The 17,332-nt window shown below is 44.5% G+C and overlaps 1 protein-coding gene across 1 annotated transcript in view; it reads left to right on the top strand.

The window, feature by feature from the left end:
* Window positions 1-16,333, top strand: part of vwa8 (von Willebrand factor A domain containing 8) — a 69,444-nt gene extending 53,111 nt beyond the window's left edge. Inside the window, 9 exon segments of the mRNA XM_063887758.1 lie at window positions 2,876-2,984; window positions 3,269-3,425; window positions 6,951-7,039; window positions 7,042-7,058; window positions 9,807-9,932; window positions 10,686-10,844; window positions 12,458-12,556; window positions 12,878-13,116; window positions 14,458-16,333. Coding sequence (XP_063743828.1) covers window positions 2,876-2,984; window positions 3,269-3,425; window positions 6,951-7,039; window positions 7,042-7,058; window positions 9,807-9,932; window positions 10,686-10,844; window positions 12,458-12,556; window positions 12,878-13,116; window positions 14,458-14,566 — 1,104 coding nt within the window. The 3' untranslated portion in view covers window positions 14,567-16,333.
* The last annotated feature ends 999 nt before the right edge of the window (window positions 16,334-17,332 follow it).

The following is a 17,332-nucleotide window of genomic DNA, read 5'->3' as shown; positions in this document are numbered from 1 at the left end:
CTCCTCTGGTTACTGAGGTTAACACACACACACCTACACACACACTTCCTGTGGATCTTCACTAACACTATAGGAAAGCTCTATTGATACACAGATTATCTGATGGTCTGCAGCTGAAAGGACAGTCAGGATCTTTGACATTTTAATTTAGCTGGGTACTTAGCGACCCCCCGGTCTCTGTGTTTGTTGTCATGCAAGGACTTGCCAGTTTTTCTCATGTAGATCTGTAGTGTCAACAACCATCGCAGACGGACTCTAGATGGTGATCATGTTGTGCCTGCATATCACTTGTGTGTGTGACTCCAGTAAAACACATTTATTTGAGGAGACCATCAGTGAGAGGCTTGGCTATTTTTATTTTTAAAAGAACTGAATTTATCGTGAAACATTGAAGTTTAAAATATTAGTTTTAATTAATTGAGTTATACCTCTAATACTTTTCTGTGGTGTTTACTGTTTAAAATGTGCCTTTGAAGTCATTACCATTGGTCATTATTAGTTTTTTCCGTCCATATCGACTCAGAGGTTAAAGAGGACGGCTCTTCCACAGAGGCTGACGGTGTGAATGTCCTGACTTTATTGCCAAAATGTGTGGAAAAAGTTGATGAGCATTTAACAAGGAGCCCCTCTCCACAGCATCTAAAACAAACATCTGCTACAGGTGTGAAGGCAGTGAGGAGAAAATAGCAGAAACACTCAGAAGATAGTTTCTGGATGAACGTTAAGGGATGCAACCTGTTCATTCATACACGTGAATGGAGTCTGTGAGTCGGTGCTGGTTCCCACTCCAAGAGTTATCCTGTCGTTGTAATCTGACATGCTTTATATCAGACTGAGCCTCCTAATCTGGGCTAAATATAAAGAGCTCTGCTGATAGAGGTAGATGTGAGAACAGAGCCTGAGCTCCACGGTGTCAGTTTGAGGTTTGAGGTTTGAGGTGTGGACAGTAGGTCAGCAGAGGGAGAGGTGGGGTCCTCCTGCACTGGACTGCTGCTCCCACCAGATAAGTCTCTGTTCAACCGCTTGGACCATGACGAGCCGAGCACAGTGTGAAAGATAAAAGCTTGCATACAAACGTCCACAGTTAGCAACAAAACCTCATCCCTCAGATACTTTTTGAATGCAGTGGTGCAGAGATGATGTATATTTGTAGGCTCACCTGGATGTTAGCATCGCAAAGGGTCTCTGTAATGTACGGCTGTAAAGGAACTACAGCACGGTCACATGACTTCACTTCACCACCGCTAAGCTAAAGGAGGCTAATGTTGGGCTATAAAGGAACTACAGCACTGTCACATGACTTCACGTCACCACCGCTAAGCTAAAGGAGGCTAATGTTGGGCTATAAAGGAACTACAGCACGCTCACATGACTTCACGTCACCACCGCTAAGCTAAAGGTGGCTAATGTTGGGCTATAAAGGAACTACAGCACGGTCACATGACTTCACGTCTCCACCGCTAAGCTAAAGGTGGCTAATGTTGGGCTATAAAGGAACTACAGCACGGTCACATGACTTCACGTCTCCACCGCTAAGCTAAAGGTGGCTAATGTTGGGCTATAAAGGAACTACAGCACGGTCACATGACTTCACCGCTAAGCTAAAGGTGGCTAATGTTGGGCTATAAAGGAACTACAGCACGGTCACATGACTTCACGTCTCCACCGCTAAGCTAAAGGTGGCTAATGTTGGGCTATAAAGGAACTACAGCACGGTCACATGACTTCACCGCTAAGCTAAAGGAGGCTAATGTTGGGCTATAAAGGAACTACAGCACGGTCACTTGACTTCACTTCCCCACCGCTAAGCTAAAGGAGGCTAATGTTGGGCTATAAAGGAACTACAGCACGGTCACATGACTTCACTTCACCACCGCTAAGCTAAAGGTGGCTAATGTTGGGCTATAAAGGAACTACAGCACGGTCACATGACTTTACTTCACCACCGCTAAGCTAATGTTGGGCTATAAAGGAACTACAGCACGGTCACTTGACTTCACTTCCCCACCGCTAAGCTAAAGGAGGCTAATGTTGGGCTATAAAGGAACTACAGCACGGTCACATGACTTCACTTCACCACCGCTAAGCTAAAGGTGGCTAATATTGGGCTATAAAGGAACTACAGCACGGTCACATGACTTCACTTCACCACCGCTAAGCTAAAGGAGGCTAATGTTGGGCTATAAAGGAACTACAACACGGTCACATGACTTCACTTCCCCACCGCTAAGCTAAAGGAGGTTAATGTTGGGCCTGATGACATTTAGTCGTCTCATTTAGACACTTGTTAGCAACCTCCGTTTTTAAATCCACCAGAGCGGTATTTACTGACAGATTTTATGTTGTAGAATAAAAACCTGTTCAGCTTGTGTTAACCACAGAACTCATTTCAAGCTAACAACCAAAAACGCATTCAGAAAACCACTGACTTTAAGGCAAAGAAACCCAGAAGTGCTAAAATGCTAACTCATTTCCATGTGTGTAAGAGACCTACAGGGGATGCTCTTAGTCTCCCAAGTTCCTTTCTCTCATGCATGGCAGACCCTGGCCGACTGCCCTGCCTCAGTGTGGGAGCCGGGCTGCTGATTTTGGCACTGATGGTGCCATTGAGATGGACCTAAAAACCCAAAGCTTTCACCTCCCTGTGTCTCTGCTCCCTCCCTCTGCATCACTCTCCTGCAGAGAAACACCAAAGATGTTCTGTCCATCCTGCAGGAACCTCAGAGCGCAGAGACACAAAGTGCTTTCTCCTAACGCTTTCAGTGTGTGCTAGCTGACGCTCAGAGGTTGGCTGGCTGTCTAATCCAATACATCAGGAATCCAACTAATGTCTGAAAACTGACCCGCACTGCCCCTCTGGTTCCTCTCCTCTCAGATCACCATCCAGAGGGACAGCGGTCTGGATGTCAGCGCCCCGAAACACGGCAAGATCGACGCCAACAACGCCCCTCACGTCGGGGGGAACCAGTGGGCGGGAGGCACAGGTAACCAGTGACTCTTACTGACTCCTGGAACACCATGAATCCATCATATGCTGGTTAAAATCTATGATGACATTTCACACACACACACACACACACACACACACACACAAACACACACACACACCACTGTGATTGATGGCATGTTAGGAGGTGTCGATCTGAGAGAGCAGTACAGCTGAGACTGTGATCAAGGAGAAGGTGCACTACTGCAGATTTCATGTACAGACAACTCAAGGTGATGCCACTTTATGGAGTGAGTTCACCCCTAAGATATTCCCTTGCAGGCGGCAGAGACACGGCGGGGCTCGGGGGGAAAGGGGGCCCCTACCGGCTGGATGCAGGACACAAGGTCTACCAGGTGTCCCAGGCTGAGAAAGACGCCGTCCCAGAGGACGTCCGCAAAGCAGCCCGTGAGATGGGAGAAAAAGCCTTCAAAGAGCGGTAGATGGCGCACACACACGCACACACTGATCACACTGTAGAAAAATGTCATGGTTGATGTTTAACCCGGTTAGCTCCACAGGTGGGAAACTGTGGATGTGTACACGTGTTACGGGACGTTTTTTCCACTTACCCAGAACTGCAGTATGTGTGTGTGTGTGTGTGTGTGTGTGTGTGTGTGTGTGTGTGTGTGTGTGTGTGTGTGTGTGTGTGTGTGCGTGCGCGCATTCGCCATCTGCAGAGTCAATGATCCATCCCAGGTATGGTGCTCCATCCTGGGCAAACAACCACGGGCTACAGAGCCGCGGCTGCATGGATGAGGGCATTGGTAGATCCTGCTGTGTGTGTGTGTGTGTGTGTGTGTGTGTGTGTGTGTACACTTACACATTTGCTTCAGAGCGCAGGGTTAAGAGGGCACCCCTTTCACCAGCTCCAGCATGAAGGCTGTCTCTGTTCTCTTATTGCTTCAAATAGTCTCTTTACATTTTTTTCTCCCCCCTTTTTTCCTGCACCACACTGGCTGCTTTCACACCGAGAGGACAACCTCTCTCCTTTTTATTAGCCTCTTCCTTTGGTCTTCACTTGCTTTTTTAAAAATGTCTTCTTTGACACTCCCCCCTCGTCTTCTGCTGTCTATCAGTGCCACTAAACCCCAGAAAGAATCTTGTAGCTACATGCTGATACCCCGCTTCCAAGTACAAGTCACTGTACAGCAGGTGAGCGCTCTCTGGGAAAATACCTGCAGATGAGGTCCACGGTTTTTATGGTTTTTTTATGTCAGGCTCTTTCCATGCCTCCTCCCTCAGTGCTGTGTGCACAATCCTCTGTTTTCTTAGCTTAAGTTCAGCATCAATCAAGCTCTGATCCTTTCGTAAACCCTGGAGCACCTGAGACACACACACACACACACACACGCACACACACACGCACCCACACATCGAACACCAGCAAAAACAGGCTTAGGAATGCCTAAACTAATAAACACCCACGTGAATAACATGAAACAGATCTCCAGCTGTGCCATATAGCTGCCAACATTTATACCGTAAATTAATTTAAGAGAGTTGATATGACATCCCAAGTACATCATTGTCTTTTGAATGTTACCTGGAAACCCAATTGCAATGAGGCTAGGTCTTAGTAACTCTGAGTTATTTATTATGTTTTATACAAATGAGAATGGCACTCAGAGATTTCAGGACCCAGCAGATGGTCTTATTTAGAAGTTTTGGGATTACATTCTGGGTAAAACACTCATTCCTGCACCACTCTATATGTGATGGCTTCTTCCTTGACCCAGGCTACACCCTTCCACACTATTTTGATGAAAATCAGGACAGTCCCTGAACCTGCTGCGGGACAGACAGCAGAGTTTCCTTCAGCTCTGAGTCCATAAGCATCCAAACGTAAAAGTATCACACCCAGGAAAAGATTTAAAGCATTGCTCAATAACGGATGAGTTCTGGATGAGTTGTGATTCAGTGTGATCCATATTTCATACTTTTATTGAATTACAGAAATGGAATTGTGTCACAAGGCAGCCACAATGGGCAGTCAGTTTGACATGTGAGGGGTGTTATGATGTGCAGATGTTTTGACAGAAGTGTAAAGCCACTTTTGGCACAAATCCATCCTGTTTTTCTCATCAAATGCATCACAGTTTACAAAATAAGATCATAACAAGAGAAAACGACTAGTGTTCGTCCGTTGAGAGGCAGGTCTTGTTGATGGAAAGTCACCGTGTGTGTAGTGTGTGTACTCGCAGGGAGTGTGCTTGTTTTCCTGGGGGTTGTGTGTGAAATCTCAACGTCTCCACCTTGAACAACCAGACTCTTTCTCTGTATTTGTCATTCCCTCTCTTTCTCCTGGTGAAGTCAAGGTTCAGGAATTTGAAGGAAATAGCCGCGGCCACTGGCCAGAGTGTCTGCTCCCGAACCACACACACTGTCAGGCATCCTCTCACACACACACACACACATGCATACCTAGGAATGTGTGCAGGAAGTCACTGCTGTGGCCTGACGTGATGTGGTGTGTGCAGAGGAACTGAGTGTGTGCCGGTCAGAAATAACTGGCTGTAATGTGAGTGTGACAGAACAGAATGTGTCTGGGAGAAGACAGCCACACAGAATGACTGGGTGTGATGGGGGAATGAAGGAAAATAAATCAGCCATGAGTACAAGCTGTTCAAAGATCCTTAATTACACATATAATGTATTAAGAAACATTTTGAAACAGCATTTTAACGTCTTTAGAGGAGAAGAAACAGCAAAACTGAACTGTGTGTGTATGTGTGTGTGTGTGTGTGTGTATGTGTGTGTGTGTGTGCTTGTTTGTTTTGTCTTTTTGATCGAATGGCTGATGCCAGCGTCTACGCAACACATACATCTGACTCTGCTCTCATGCAACCAGTCAAACAGATACACAGACACAGACACACACACACACACACACAAACACATACACACACACACACACACACTTGAGCCACTGCTCTGTATCTCTGTATGGTCACAGTCTGGTTATCACCAAAAGATTCCAACACCTGGCAGAGAACCCCCCCAACACACACACACACACACACACACACACACACACACACACACACACACACACACACACTCGGTTCAAACATGGTGAAAGTACTGTAGCACCTTCTTCACCACACTGGAGCAAGATTGTTTGTGTGTGTGTGTGTCTGTGTCTGTGTCTGTGTCTGTAAAGTACCTGCACAGGGGGATTAGAATAATAAGCTTGGCTCAGGGGTGCACAGCCCACCTGTCATGTCATGTCCACAGGTGTGTTTTGGAGGGAGAACACACACACACAGAAAGGTCAATCTGTTTCAGTGTGTCTACAGGTCTCTTCAGCTCATTTCTTCCTCTTATCTAGCTGACATTTTGGGCAAAATCAAGAGGCAGACGCTGGCAGTAGCACAAGTAGAAGCGTCAAGTGTACCTTAAAAATGCAGTTCTTATTTTGCACTGCAGCGTCAGACGGTTGCATTAAATACTTGCCTGTTTTGGAATTAAAAATGCAGCTCTTTTGCAGAAAAGCATGGAAAGTGTTTGCAATAAATGTGTATAATCTGCAGCTACTAAGACCTGCAATATTGAGTAGACATGTAGATTTGAAAATGAGCTGTAACATGACTAGATATTTGTTCCAATAAAGCATGCACATTAAATGGTTTCGTAAGTTTTGGATTGTTAATCTTATGTCAGATCCTTAATCTATTGAAGAGTTCTGTACAGACAGAAGCAAGTGATGAAAAGTATCTGTGTTTTCATCTTCCTTAACCCAGCAGAAGACCTGTTATGTATTTCCATAACATTTAGGAAAGACTCAACAATGTCAAGAGCGTGTTTTGACATGATGTCTGTGATTGAGAAGTCTGAGCAGATGAGTCCAGATAACTCGTATCCAACATATTTTCTGCTTAAATGCAATGTGTGTTTAGTCTAAAACATTTAACATCTAGTGATCCCCCTCCGCCCCCCTCCTCCCTATGTGTGTTTCCCTCAGGCTGAAGGAGATTAATATGAGTGAGTATGATGCTGCCACGTACGAGCGCTTCTCCAGCGCCGTCAGCAGACAGGTCCAGTCGCTGCGCATCGTCTGGACAGCCTGCAGGTCAGCCTCACCACACACTGCCTCAGACAAAAGAGAAAAGCATTCACATCTTGGTGTCTGGTTGGATTCTGCACATGTACACCATATATGATACTAACTTGTCCAGAAATTTGAAGAGAATGTATACAGAACAAACTTAAATTGGTTTTCTAATGTGTGACCAGTTGGATTTTTCTTTTGTTTTAAGAATGCTAATTGGGCAGGGCAATATTTAAAATATTATGGTATATTTCCTTGATTTTATAGTATGTAACTTTATGATTCCAACACACACACACTGAGCATGCATCGACAAAGATTTCCTCAAAGAAGCTCAAAGAAAGAGAAGAAAATCTAAAGCATAATATTGAAATACAGAAAAATCACTTCCTGTATTTGCTTATTGTTCTCCCGTCCAATCAGGAGGCTCCCTGGGGTAGTTACTGGGGTAGTTTCAGGTCATCTCATTGTTCCCTTCCTCTCTGACTGTACAGTACGGACAGTGAGGAACACAATCTGACTGAACCTGGCCGACAGGACATAAAAGTCAAGGCGTCATAAAATTGGTAGATAACAATGAGTTGACCTAATACAACCCCAGAGGCAGGAAGGAGGGGGTGCTGTCCCCTAGGAGCCTCCTGATTGGTTGATAAGCAAGACCATAGGTAGTGGTGGGTAGAAATCCAGGATGTGATGTTGTCTCCAATTCATTATTATGGTTTGGATTTTCCTCCCTTTGTTTGAGCTTCTGAGGGGAAATGGGGTTGATGCATCGTGTGTGTGTGTGTGTGTGTGTGTGTGTGTGTGTGTGTGCGCCTGTGAAGAGAGGAAAATCCTGCAGCATGTGACGCTGATTACAGAGCAGCGACACTAAGCCTCGTCTATTATTCTCTTGTCCAGGTGTCAAGCTCTATTTGAATATGTTGTGGTGTGTGTGTGTGTGTGTGTGTGTGTGTGTGTGTGTGTGTGTGTGTGTGTGTGTGTGTGTGTGTGTGTGTGTGTGTGTGTGTGTGTGTGTGTGTGTGTGTGTGTGTGTGTGTGTGTGTGTGTGTGTGTGTGTTCTCCATCCAGGTGTTTGCAGCCACGCCCCCATTGGCTTTGAACACAAATGTTGGTTATTGTTTGTTTTGGTCCTTTGAGCCCCCGTGCCTCTGTCCCTCTGTTAGGATAATGGAGATTATACCACTCGCATCATCTTAATCATACCTGAAGAGTGATTTAAGGAGTTACACACACACACACACACACACAGACACCTTTAACACACTCATAGTGTATCGTTTCCACCCCTTCAGTCTCCCTGGGGAAAGCCCCTTTCTATTTATCTCTCAACAAAGAACCGGCATTCCAAACATAAACACCTGTGCACATTTTGATCCAGAGTAGGAAGTCAGTGTGAGCTTGCCAAAGAAAGCTCAGAGTGATGCAGGTTTGCGCTTTCCTTTGGGCCAAAGAGAAGTCTCTTTCATTGCCAGAAAATGACTCATGTCTCTGAGTCAGCTGAGAGGTCTCAACACACATCCAATTTATTCTGAAGTGCCAGAAGGGGTAAAGGCTCTCTATGGTTGTTGTGATACTACTTTTTTAACTCATGCATTATTTCTTCTGTTTTTATAAGCCCTCAAAACCCCCCTTTTCACTCTGGCCTTCAACTCCTCATCCTCTGACCCCTCGCTTGTAAAGCGCTTTGAGCCCCAGGAAAAGCGCTTTATAAATAACATGTATTATTATTGCTAATATTATTGTTTCCAAACATCTGCACATCACACTTTACAAAACAGCCACATCTGCGTCCCAATAACATTTTTGGATATCCAATAAAGGCATATATTATAGTCATAATATAATAAGTGACAAATAAACAAAGAATTATAAATATGTAAAAATGAAATGAAAAAAAATATGTGAAGCAAAACATTAAACCCAAAATGCAACCCTAAATAAACAAACAAAATACAAACATCAATGCTGTGAATCTTTGGTGACAATTTCTGGCAGTAAGTTGTCTTTCTTGGAGTGTAAAATATTAGAATAGTCTAGTCATATTTTTCATATTGATTAAGAGCGGTGTATCATTTATCACAGTGCATACCAAAAGTATTGACAAGGAACGTTACTGAGCTTTTTCAACCTCAAATGAACTCATACCTTCCCAACCCGGCGTACAAACTGTAGAGGTCTTTTTGTACCATACGCTGTGCGTCTGAGGCTGTGTGTACTTTGTGTTCCCTGGTTATTATTATTATTATCTGCAAACAGGTGGCAGCTGTTCATATGATCAGTCATGAGACCTGTGTGTGACCTGAAGGCCAATCTGTGTTCTTCTGTGTGTCCGCACGTCATCTGTTATGTAAAATAATCTCCAAAGATACCGTTATCACCACGATGGGATTGTCTTTCTTGCTTTCAACGCCACCTTTTGTGTAAAGGAGCAAAAAGACAAAACTAAAGACAGGAGGAACTAAAGTCGCTCTTCCTCTCTCCTTGCTTCATCAAAGTGACGGAAGCAAACTGGGCGCTACTGGGTTTTTGTTTGATGGTTATGGGCCGATTTACTGTCCCAGTGCAGCCCTGGCCATCAGTACACTAACACTGTTAATCTAGCTGTCTGTAAAGGAGCAGCTTGAATTTAGCTCTCTGTATTTCCCCCTCGTTTCCCAATCTGCAACACCAAGAAGAGATCGTCTTCCTCAGACAGATTTTGAAATGTGTTCATTTATCTGCTTTATAATTGGTCCATAACGTGTGTTTGTGTGTGTGTGTTTTCAGGCTAAAGGGAAGGAGCGTCAGTGGCTGAAGAACCAGGCTCTGGGAGAACTGGACGACGCTAAGATCATCGACGGACTGACGGGAGAAAAAGCTATCTACAAACGCAGGGGGGAGCTGGACCCTGAGGTGTGTGTGTGTGTGTGTTCAAATCAATGCAGCTCCGAAAATCGCATTTAAAAATCTATTGTTGCTCAAGAAATTTAAAAAACACATTGTTTAATTTTCTTCCTGAGCCACACACACACTCCCAGACACACACACATCATTTTCACCTTTATCTGTCAGACGATACATTCCAGTGGTGTGTGTGAGATTATTATGAAACCCTGTGTTTTTGCTCGGACTCACACAGTTTCTAGTCATTCCTTCTGCTCTCCTGTATCACACACACACACACACCACAGAGATAGTTCCCACACTGAGCACACAAACACTCTCTAACCATAATATGCCTGCCCTGTTGTTCCACCTCTCTGAGCTCCGAGCGCTGCATACTTTTGGTCTGGCGTGAGGGAAGGTACGACGTCGCAATAATTACGCCTCGTTTCGAATTCCTGTCTTCTGTTGAATGTTATTTTTAGTAATCTGCTCAAAATTCCTCAAAACTCTTTCCAAAGCAGGTAATTAACTTGAATTCTTTCATCTTGATGCAACTTTTTTAACACTTGCATTACTTCTCCTTCCCTACATGGTGTACCGTATATTCAAATGTATTTATTAGGTTTCCCGACATTCTTCAATAAATAAAATAATAAAAATAATAATTTTTCCTTTTCAGGCATTACGTTATATTTCTTGGAGTGTAAATATTGTTATAATAGTCATATCTGATCAAATATTGCTGCTGATTGTCTGTGAAAATGCTCTGTGTGTCTCCAGCTGGGCAGTCCTCAGCAGAAGCCCAAGCGCCTGCGGGTGTTAGCGGACGTCTCCGGCAGCATGTACCGCTTCAACGGAGTGGACGGCCGGCTGGAGCGCTCCATGGAGGCGGTGTGCATGGTGATGGAGGGGCTGGAGAACTACGAGCACAAGTTCAAGGTGAGACTGTCACCGCTAACACCAGCACAGAAGCACCTGCAACATGAAGGTAGTGGTACTGCAGATTCAATCAGTACAATCTCCACCCATCTGAGCTAGCAAAGGAGGATCTTTCAAGAGGTGGAGGAGCGAAATGGAGAAGAGGATATAGATAGAAGAGATAGAGGAATGAGTGAGTGTAAAAAAGATGAAGGGAGGCAGACTTCCCGGCCCCTCAGTGACACTCAGCCCAACCTAATACTGATCACATATCAGTGTCACACACACACACACACACACACAGAAATATTTAAGTGCAGCTCATCACATGTCATTGGATCTGCTTCCTGTTGCATAACAGTCCTTACATGAAAGTGCATCTGATAAACCATAAGACTTGGCGTGTGTGTGCTGCATGCACATACAAGTGTGTGTGTGTGTGTGTGTGTGTGTGTGTGTGTTCATGTGATGATTGTCGGTCAAACACACTATCTATTCAGGGTTTCAAACAGCGCCAGCAGTGAGAGACGCCAAGTCCTAAGAATTTGTCAATTTATAGTTTTATTACATCCATCACGCTTAAAAATGGACCAGATACAAATACTGTGTTGTGAAAATAAACTCTGTACCTATTACTCAACTCAATTTCTTGATTCCTTATGCGTGCAACTGCTTCTTACCCGGCAACAGCAATTTGATTGGATGGATGCCAAATAGAGATAGCATGATGACAAATAAGTCTTCAGAAAGTGCACTTTATAGTTTCATGTCCTTTTCTTACAGCATTCAAGCTCAAATAGGAACAATAACCATCTATTATTTTGAGTATTTCATATACATTTATAATTAGTAAGTCAATCTTAGAAAATACAAATAGTCCAAAAAGATTTATTTTGAAAAACACACTTTTTACCCGGCAACAGGGATATGACTCGGTGGCTGCAAAATAAAGATTGCATGAAAATCACAAGCAATTACTTATATATATTCATAATTTGAATACATGTTTTGTGGTGTTTCTGGTGTTATTAATATGCATATATATAGTCCAAAAAGATCTGATATCTGACATTTTGAAAAACACTTTCTTACCCGGCAACAGCGATATGAGTGGATGAGACACACAGGCGCATACCTCTGCCCACCACAGCCAATGTGCCCTTATTAGAAATAGCCCTAATACATAACACCTGAGTCCTGAAACAGCTGCCTGGAGCCCACGGTGCCGGCTGACCCGAGTCCCTGAGAGCCGCTGTGACGGATAGTCTGCAGGATGCATGTCTGCACTCAACATATTTACCCTGCTGCAGTGTGTGTGCAGTGTGTGTGTGCCTCTCTGCACCATCACACCTGCAGCTTTACACTTCACTACTCAGGCTATTCCCGGGGCTGCCTGGTGGTGATATAAGAGGGTGAAACACAAAGTTGTGCAACAGTGAAATGTTGTTGTTGTTGTTGTTGCCACTTAGTATCCATGTTACTGTCTTTGTTGATGTTTATCCGAGTGTGTTTTTGACTCTACGCAGGTCCTCTGAAGTCTACTTAAGTACTAAGTTATATCCACCACTGATGTTACCTTTTGACTGTCGTTGTTGATGTTCCTCTTACTCCTATTGTTGTTGTTTTCCACGCAGTACGACATCGTGGGCCACTCGGGCGACGGCTACGACATCGAGCTGGTCAGAGCGGATAAAGTCCCGAAGAATAACAAAGAGAGACTCAAAGTCCTCAAGGTACATATTCATATCAGTGACTGTACACCTGTTCTTCTCTCTACTGCTACAAACACATTTAGAATTGTAATATTGTAAATAGTTGCTTGGGTGAACTGACCCTTAAATATACACAGCCTATGAGTAGCTGTTACCTTTTCTCCCATTAACCAATCACAGTACTGCATTCTCTCCTTGTTCCAAGCCATTCAGGTCGTTATATACAGTATCTTGAATAAGCCTTTGAGTGCAACTCTTGCAGCCTCTGATCCCCCCCTGTGAGTCAGATATGCCTAAATGTCTTCTAAAACCGTCTCTCTCTGACCCCCCCCCCCCCTGCAGACCATGCATGCCCACTCTCAGTTTTGCATGAGTGGCGACTTCACCCTGGAGGGCACCGACTCCAGCATCAAGGAGCTGGTGAAGGAGGAGGCGGACGAGCACTTTGTGGTGGTGCTCAGCGATGCCAACCTGGAGCGCTACGGTATCCGGCCCGAGCGCTTCGCACAGGTCCTGACCTCCGACCCCCAGGTCAACGCCTTCGCCATCTTCATCGGATCCCTCGGAGATCAGGCCGAAAGGTGAGGAGGTGGGGGGGTCGAGATGGGGTTGTTGGCATTGGTGACAAGGAGATGGAGTCCATGCAAAGACCAGGGAGTTGATTTAAGGGGTTCTGCTAAGGTTGCTCCACTTAAAGCTGAACTCTAGCCGCTCATCCAAAACCAATAAGGAACAGCTAACCTTCAAAGTGCAGCAGAACAATGAGTCTCTGACGGGGGCCCCCCTGGAGCCTCCTCATGTTCCCCCTCACTGCTGATCCTGCTGACCGTTGTTGTGACACCCAGATTACGCCCTGAGCTTCACACATAGAGAGACAGAGGGTAAGTGCTCTCCAGTCCGCTCTGAGAATCTGCTGTCTGCGTGGTTAGAGTCACAAGCTTCAAACGCCTCCAGGATGACAGTGACCTATTGAGCAACCCTCTCATGACTTTCGAGTCAAATCAGGAGAGGAAGAGGAAGCAAAGAGGGACCTTTAAAGACAGCTACAGGAGGAAATACTCAATCAAAACAGTAACGAAAGACAGAGTTTCGTAGTGTTGTGAAAGAGTGTGGGATCATTATTGACAGAGGTCTCTTCCTCTTGGATCAGTGGTTAAAACCTATGATTAAAACAGCTAAATGAAACTGTTTCAAATAAACAAATCTGTGGTTCCTCTTGGCTAAAGCGTTTACCGGATAGCATGCTTACGTTAGCACAACTTGTTTCTCTGGTAACTTAAGATCCAGTTGTCCGATGACTAAAGTCCTTCAGCTAGAAATCAGAAACATCCGGACAATTATTTAGTAAAACTATAGTTTAGATCGGACGGCTTTTGGCAAACAAGCACAGCACTAACGTTAGCTCTAAGAGGACATGACGCTATCACAGATATCACGTTTCTCGGTAAAAAAGTCAAACATAAGAACACAAGTCAACAAAACAGCCGAGTAGTTTTGAGGCATTTCACTGCGGATAGATTACACATTGCACCTTTAACTCCAGAAGCCAAGGTCGAGCTGTTAACTGTCTCTGGGTTTAAGTCAGACTGCAGGGACAGAGGGCGGAGAGGGATATATCTACGTGACATGTCAGTGCACCTAGTTATTGTGGGGGGTCATACAGTTACACAATGTGTTGTTGGGACACTTTGGGAACACTGTCCTTGTTGACGGCCCATCCTGGTCCTCATGTGTAATGGAATAAAGGAAACAAAGATGTAGTGAGATGTCCAATAGAAGTTGTCTTGTTCCTAAGCTTCATGTAAGTGGTGCGCGCGCACACACACACACACACACCACCCAACAAACAAGCAGTTCTCTGTCTTTTTTTGGAACAGTTCTGTTGCCGTCTCTCTCTTTAACCTCAAGATCTTTTTTTCCAGACTCCAGAAGACCCTTCCAGCTGGCAGATCTTTCGTCGCCATGGACACCAAACAGATCCCCCAAATCCTGCAGCAGATCTTCACGTCTACGATGCTGTCCAGTGCCTGAGACTGACACCACACACGCTTCCTTATCTCACCCAATCAAGAAAACTTCGTAATCAGATCTGCGAGCACGGAGAAACTTCTTTCTGTATCAGATTATTTCATTTCGTGTGAGCTGAAGACTCGCCTTGAAGGGATGTTTTTATTATTTTACAGATGCCTTCTGCAGACGTGTTAGCGTGACAGAGTGTAACGATGAGCAGGGAATAGTGTGTATCGTCTGCATACAGCCTGTGATCTCATGTGGAATCACAGCACTCTGTGTAACTACAGCCACATAATGACTGCCTGGAGCCGGGCTCGGACCCCATGTGGGGATCAAACACTCGGCCTAACCAGTTGTTATTTTTTTGGGGCTGACCCTTGCTGACGCACACACACACACACTCAAGCGTCTCCGTCCTGTTTTTAGGTTGTGAGCAACTTTACCCAGAAGGGAAGGGAGGGTCGTGAACTTGGAGCAGCCCCTCTCTCATTTGGACTTCCTCCTCATTAATTGCCTGTCACACACAGAAAAAAGACACACACACGACACCTGACCGACACTTGGATGAGACGAGCGGTAATAACTCGGCTGCTCTGGAATGCTGGGACTGCGCGCGGGGGAATTTCCCACCTGACTGCACACGCTCTTTAAAGGCAGCCGCTGTTGCAAAACCCCCTGCTGTGTGTGTGTGTGTGTGTGTGTGTGTGTGTGTGTTCCCCCTCAGCATCTATGTCAACATGCACCAGCCCTTTTCCTTCCTGGCTGCCGGACCTCGTGACGCCTGGCGCTCCTCTCAGTACTGTGAGGAATCTCAGATTGCCTTTCATTCCCGGACCCCCCACTCCTCTTTCTAAGACACAAACCCCCCCACCCCCACTCAGAATCAGAGAATCAGTGGGAAACTCTCTGACATGCCTCAAATATTGAATCCTTTCCTCAGTAGGCTGCCAGGTCGTTCGCTGTCAACACTGAATTTGTGGTGCTGCTGTTAGCTAGCTGGCTAACAACGTTATCGTTAGCGGTAGCAGCTAACAGTCGCACATGGAAGTTAAAGTGGTAAAATGCTGAGTAATTTCTGGGTTTCAGGACTCCTTCCTGCTCTACTCTATTAAAGACTGCTGAATGAACCCTATACACTAATGGTGGCTTGTTTTTAGTGAAACAACCCACATTTATAACTATTGTTTGTATAATTACATCACATTACTTGCCACTTCTTTCCAAAGCTCCCACAGGAGTAACTTTGGGGTGAAGTGTCTCACCCAGGGACACAACGACATGCACTATCCCACTGCGCCACAGCCTGTAACTTAACCGATACGTATAAAAAAGTGTGGTAGTTGAGGCTCAGGAGTGTGTAGTGTGAGTGCACCAACCCAGAACTCATTTAGTTGTGTGTGTTAAGAGCTAAACTTCACACTGACCTGTGTCATATTGTATTTCTGCTATCTGACACAGAGCTGTGCGGTCACACGTCAGTGGTTACTCACACGTGCATCCAACACTCAGACTCCCTGTGGTTGTGATACTCCCTGTCACGCCTCACTATGCTGGCCTCAATAGGACCGCCGGTCTATCAGCCAGCATTGATCCCCTCTGACAGAGCAGCGCTTTATTCACACCCTCTGACCCTCTACTTACAGTTCAAGCTTCATGATTAAGTTTGTGGTTGATTATATAGATTTTAATGATTTTAGCCTTATTTTATTGTACATTTGTAGAACTATGTAGGAAGAATTGTAAAAGTAATGTACAAACTTTGAATAAATCATGTTAACCTCGCTCTTTTGATCTGTTGCCTGGTTCTTTGCCGCTCTGGTTTCATGAGATCTTTAACAGGTGTTCATTTTAGTGAGAAAATCAAACCTTATTTTCATAAACAAAAAAGGTTCAATGAAAGTTCATTCATATATTTAGTTTAAGGAAGTTATTCTGATATAGGTGATGTCTGACGTTAGTAAATAGTCCTTCTGTCTGCATGTGAGTCTCACGCCTCATAGTTTGTTGTGATTAAGCCAACGTGAAATATGTCTTGTTGACTTTTGAATTTAAGGGAATCGGGTCTTTTAGTCCTCGAAAAGTCCTGACTGTTGATGTGTAATAAGGTGTGTGAACCCTGAACACATCGGTGTGGTCATTTATTATAATCATTATAAGGATGCTTTATAGGTTGTTGTTGTTGTTGTTTATCTGACTTGTTAATACAACATAAAAAACGCTCTAAATCACAGAAAATGTTTTTTCATAAAGCTGGAAAAAGGTGCATATCTTTCTTGTTTCAGATTCCCGAGGATCATTTCTAAAAATCTAAAAATGCATTCATTAATTCAGCTCCAGATGTGGTCGTTTTAAATGTTTCACTTTCACAAATGCGTTGTTAGAAAGCTTAACACTCGGCTTCTCTCTCGTTTTGAGAGATTTTCACAGATCTGATAAATGCCACTATCCTATCCCGCACTCGAATATAGGAAAAGTTAAGGATGGTGAGAGAACACATTGTGAAGCAGTAGGAAAATAAGTCTGTAATACAATAATGATTATATTGTAAGTAGAGTAAGAGTGTGTGTGTGTGTGTGTGTGTGTGTGTGTGTGTGTGTGTGTGTGTGTGTGTGTGTGTGTGTGTGTGTGTGTGTGTGTGTGTGTGTGTGTGTTTTGTGTTTTGTGTGTTGTGCTCTTGGAAACCGAGGGATTTCTGAGAATCACACACTTCCCTCTTTCTCCTCCACGGTCACTTTTTCCATTTATTTTACTCTACCCGGCTGCCTCTCACTGTTCCACTCTCCA

Source organism: Eleginops maclovinus, chromosome 7, assembly GCF_036324505.1.
Source record: "Eleginops maclovinus isolate JMC-PN-2008 ecotype Puerto Natales chromosome 7, JC_Emac_rtc_rv5, whole genome shotgun sequence".
NCBI classification, from domain to species: domain Eukaryota; kingdom Metazoa; phylum Chordata; class Actinopteri; order Perciformes; family Eleginopidae; genus Eleginops; species Eleginops maclovinus.
This window is presented reverse-complemented; position numbering and strand designations above follow the sequence as displayed.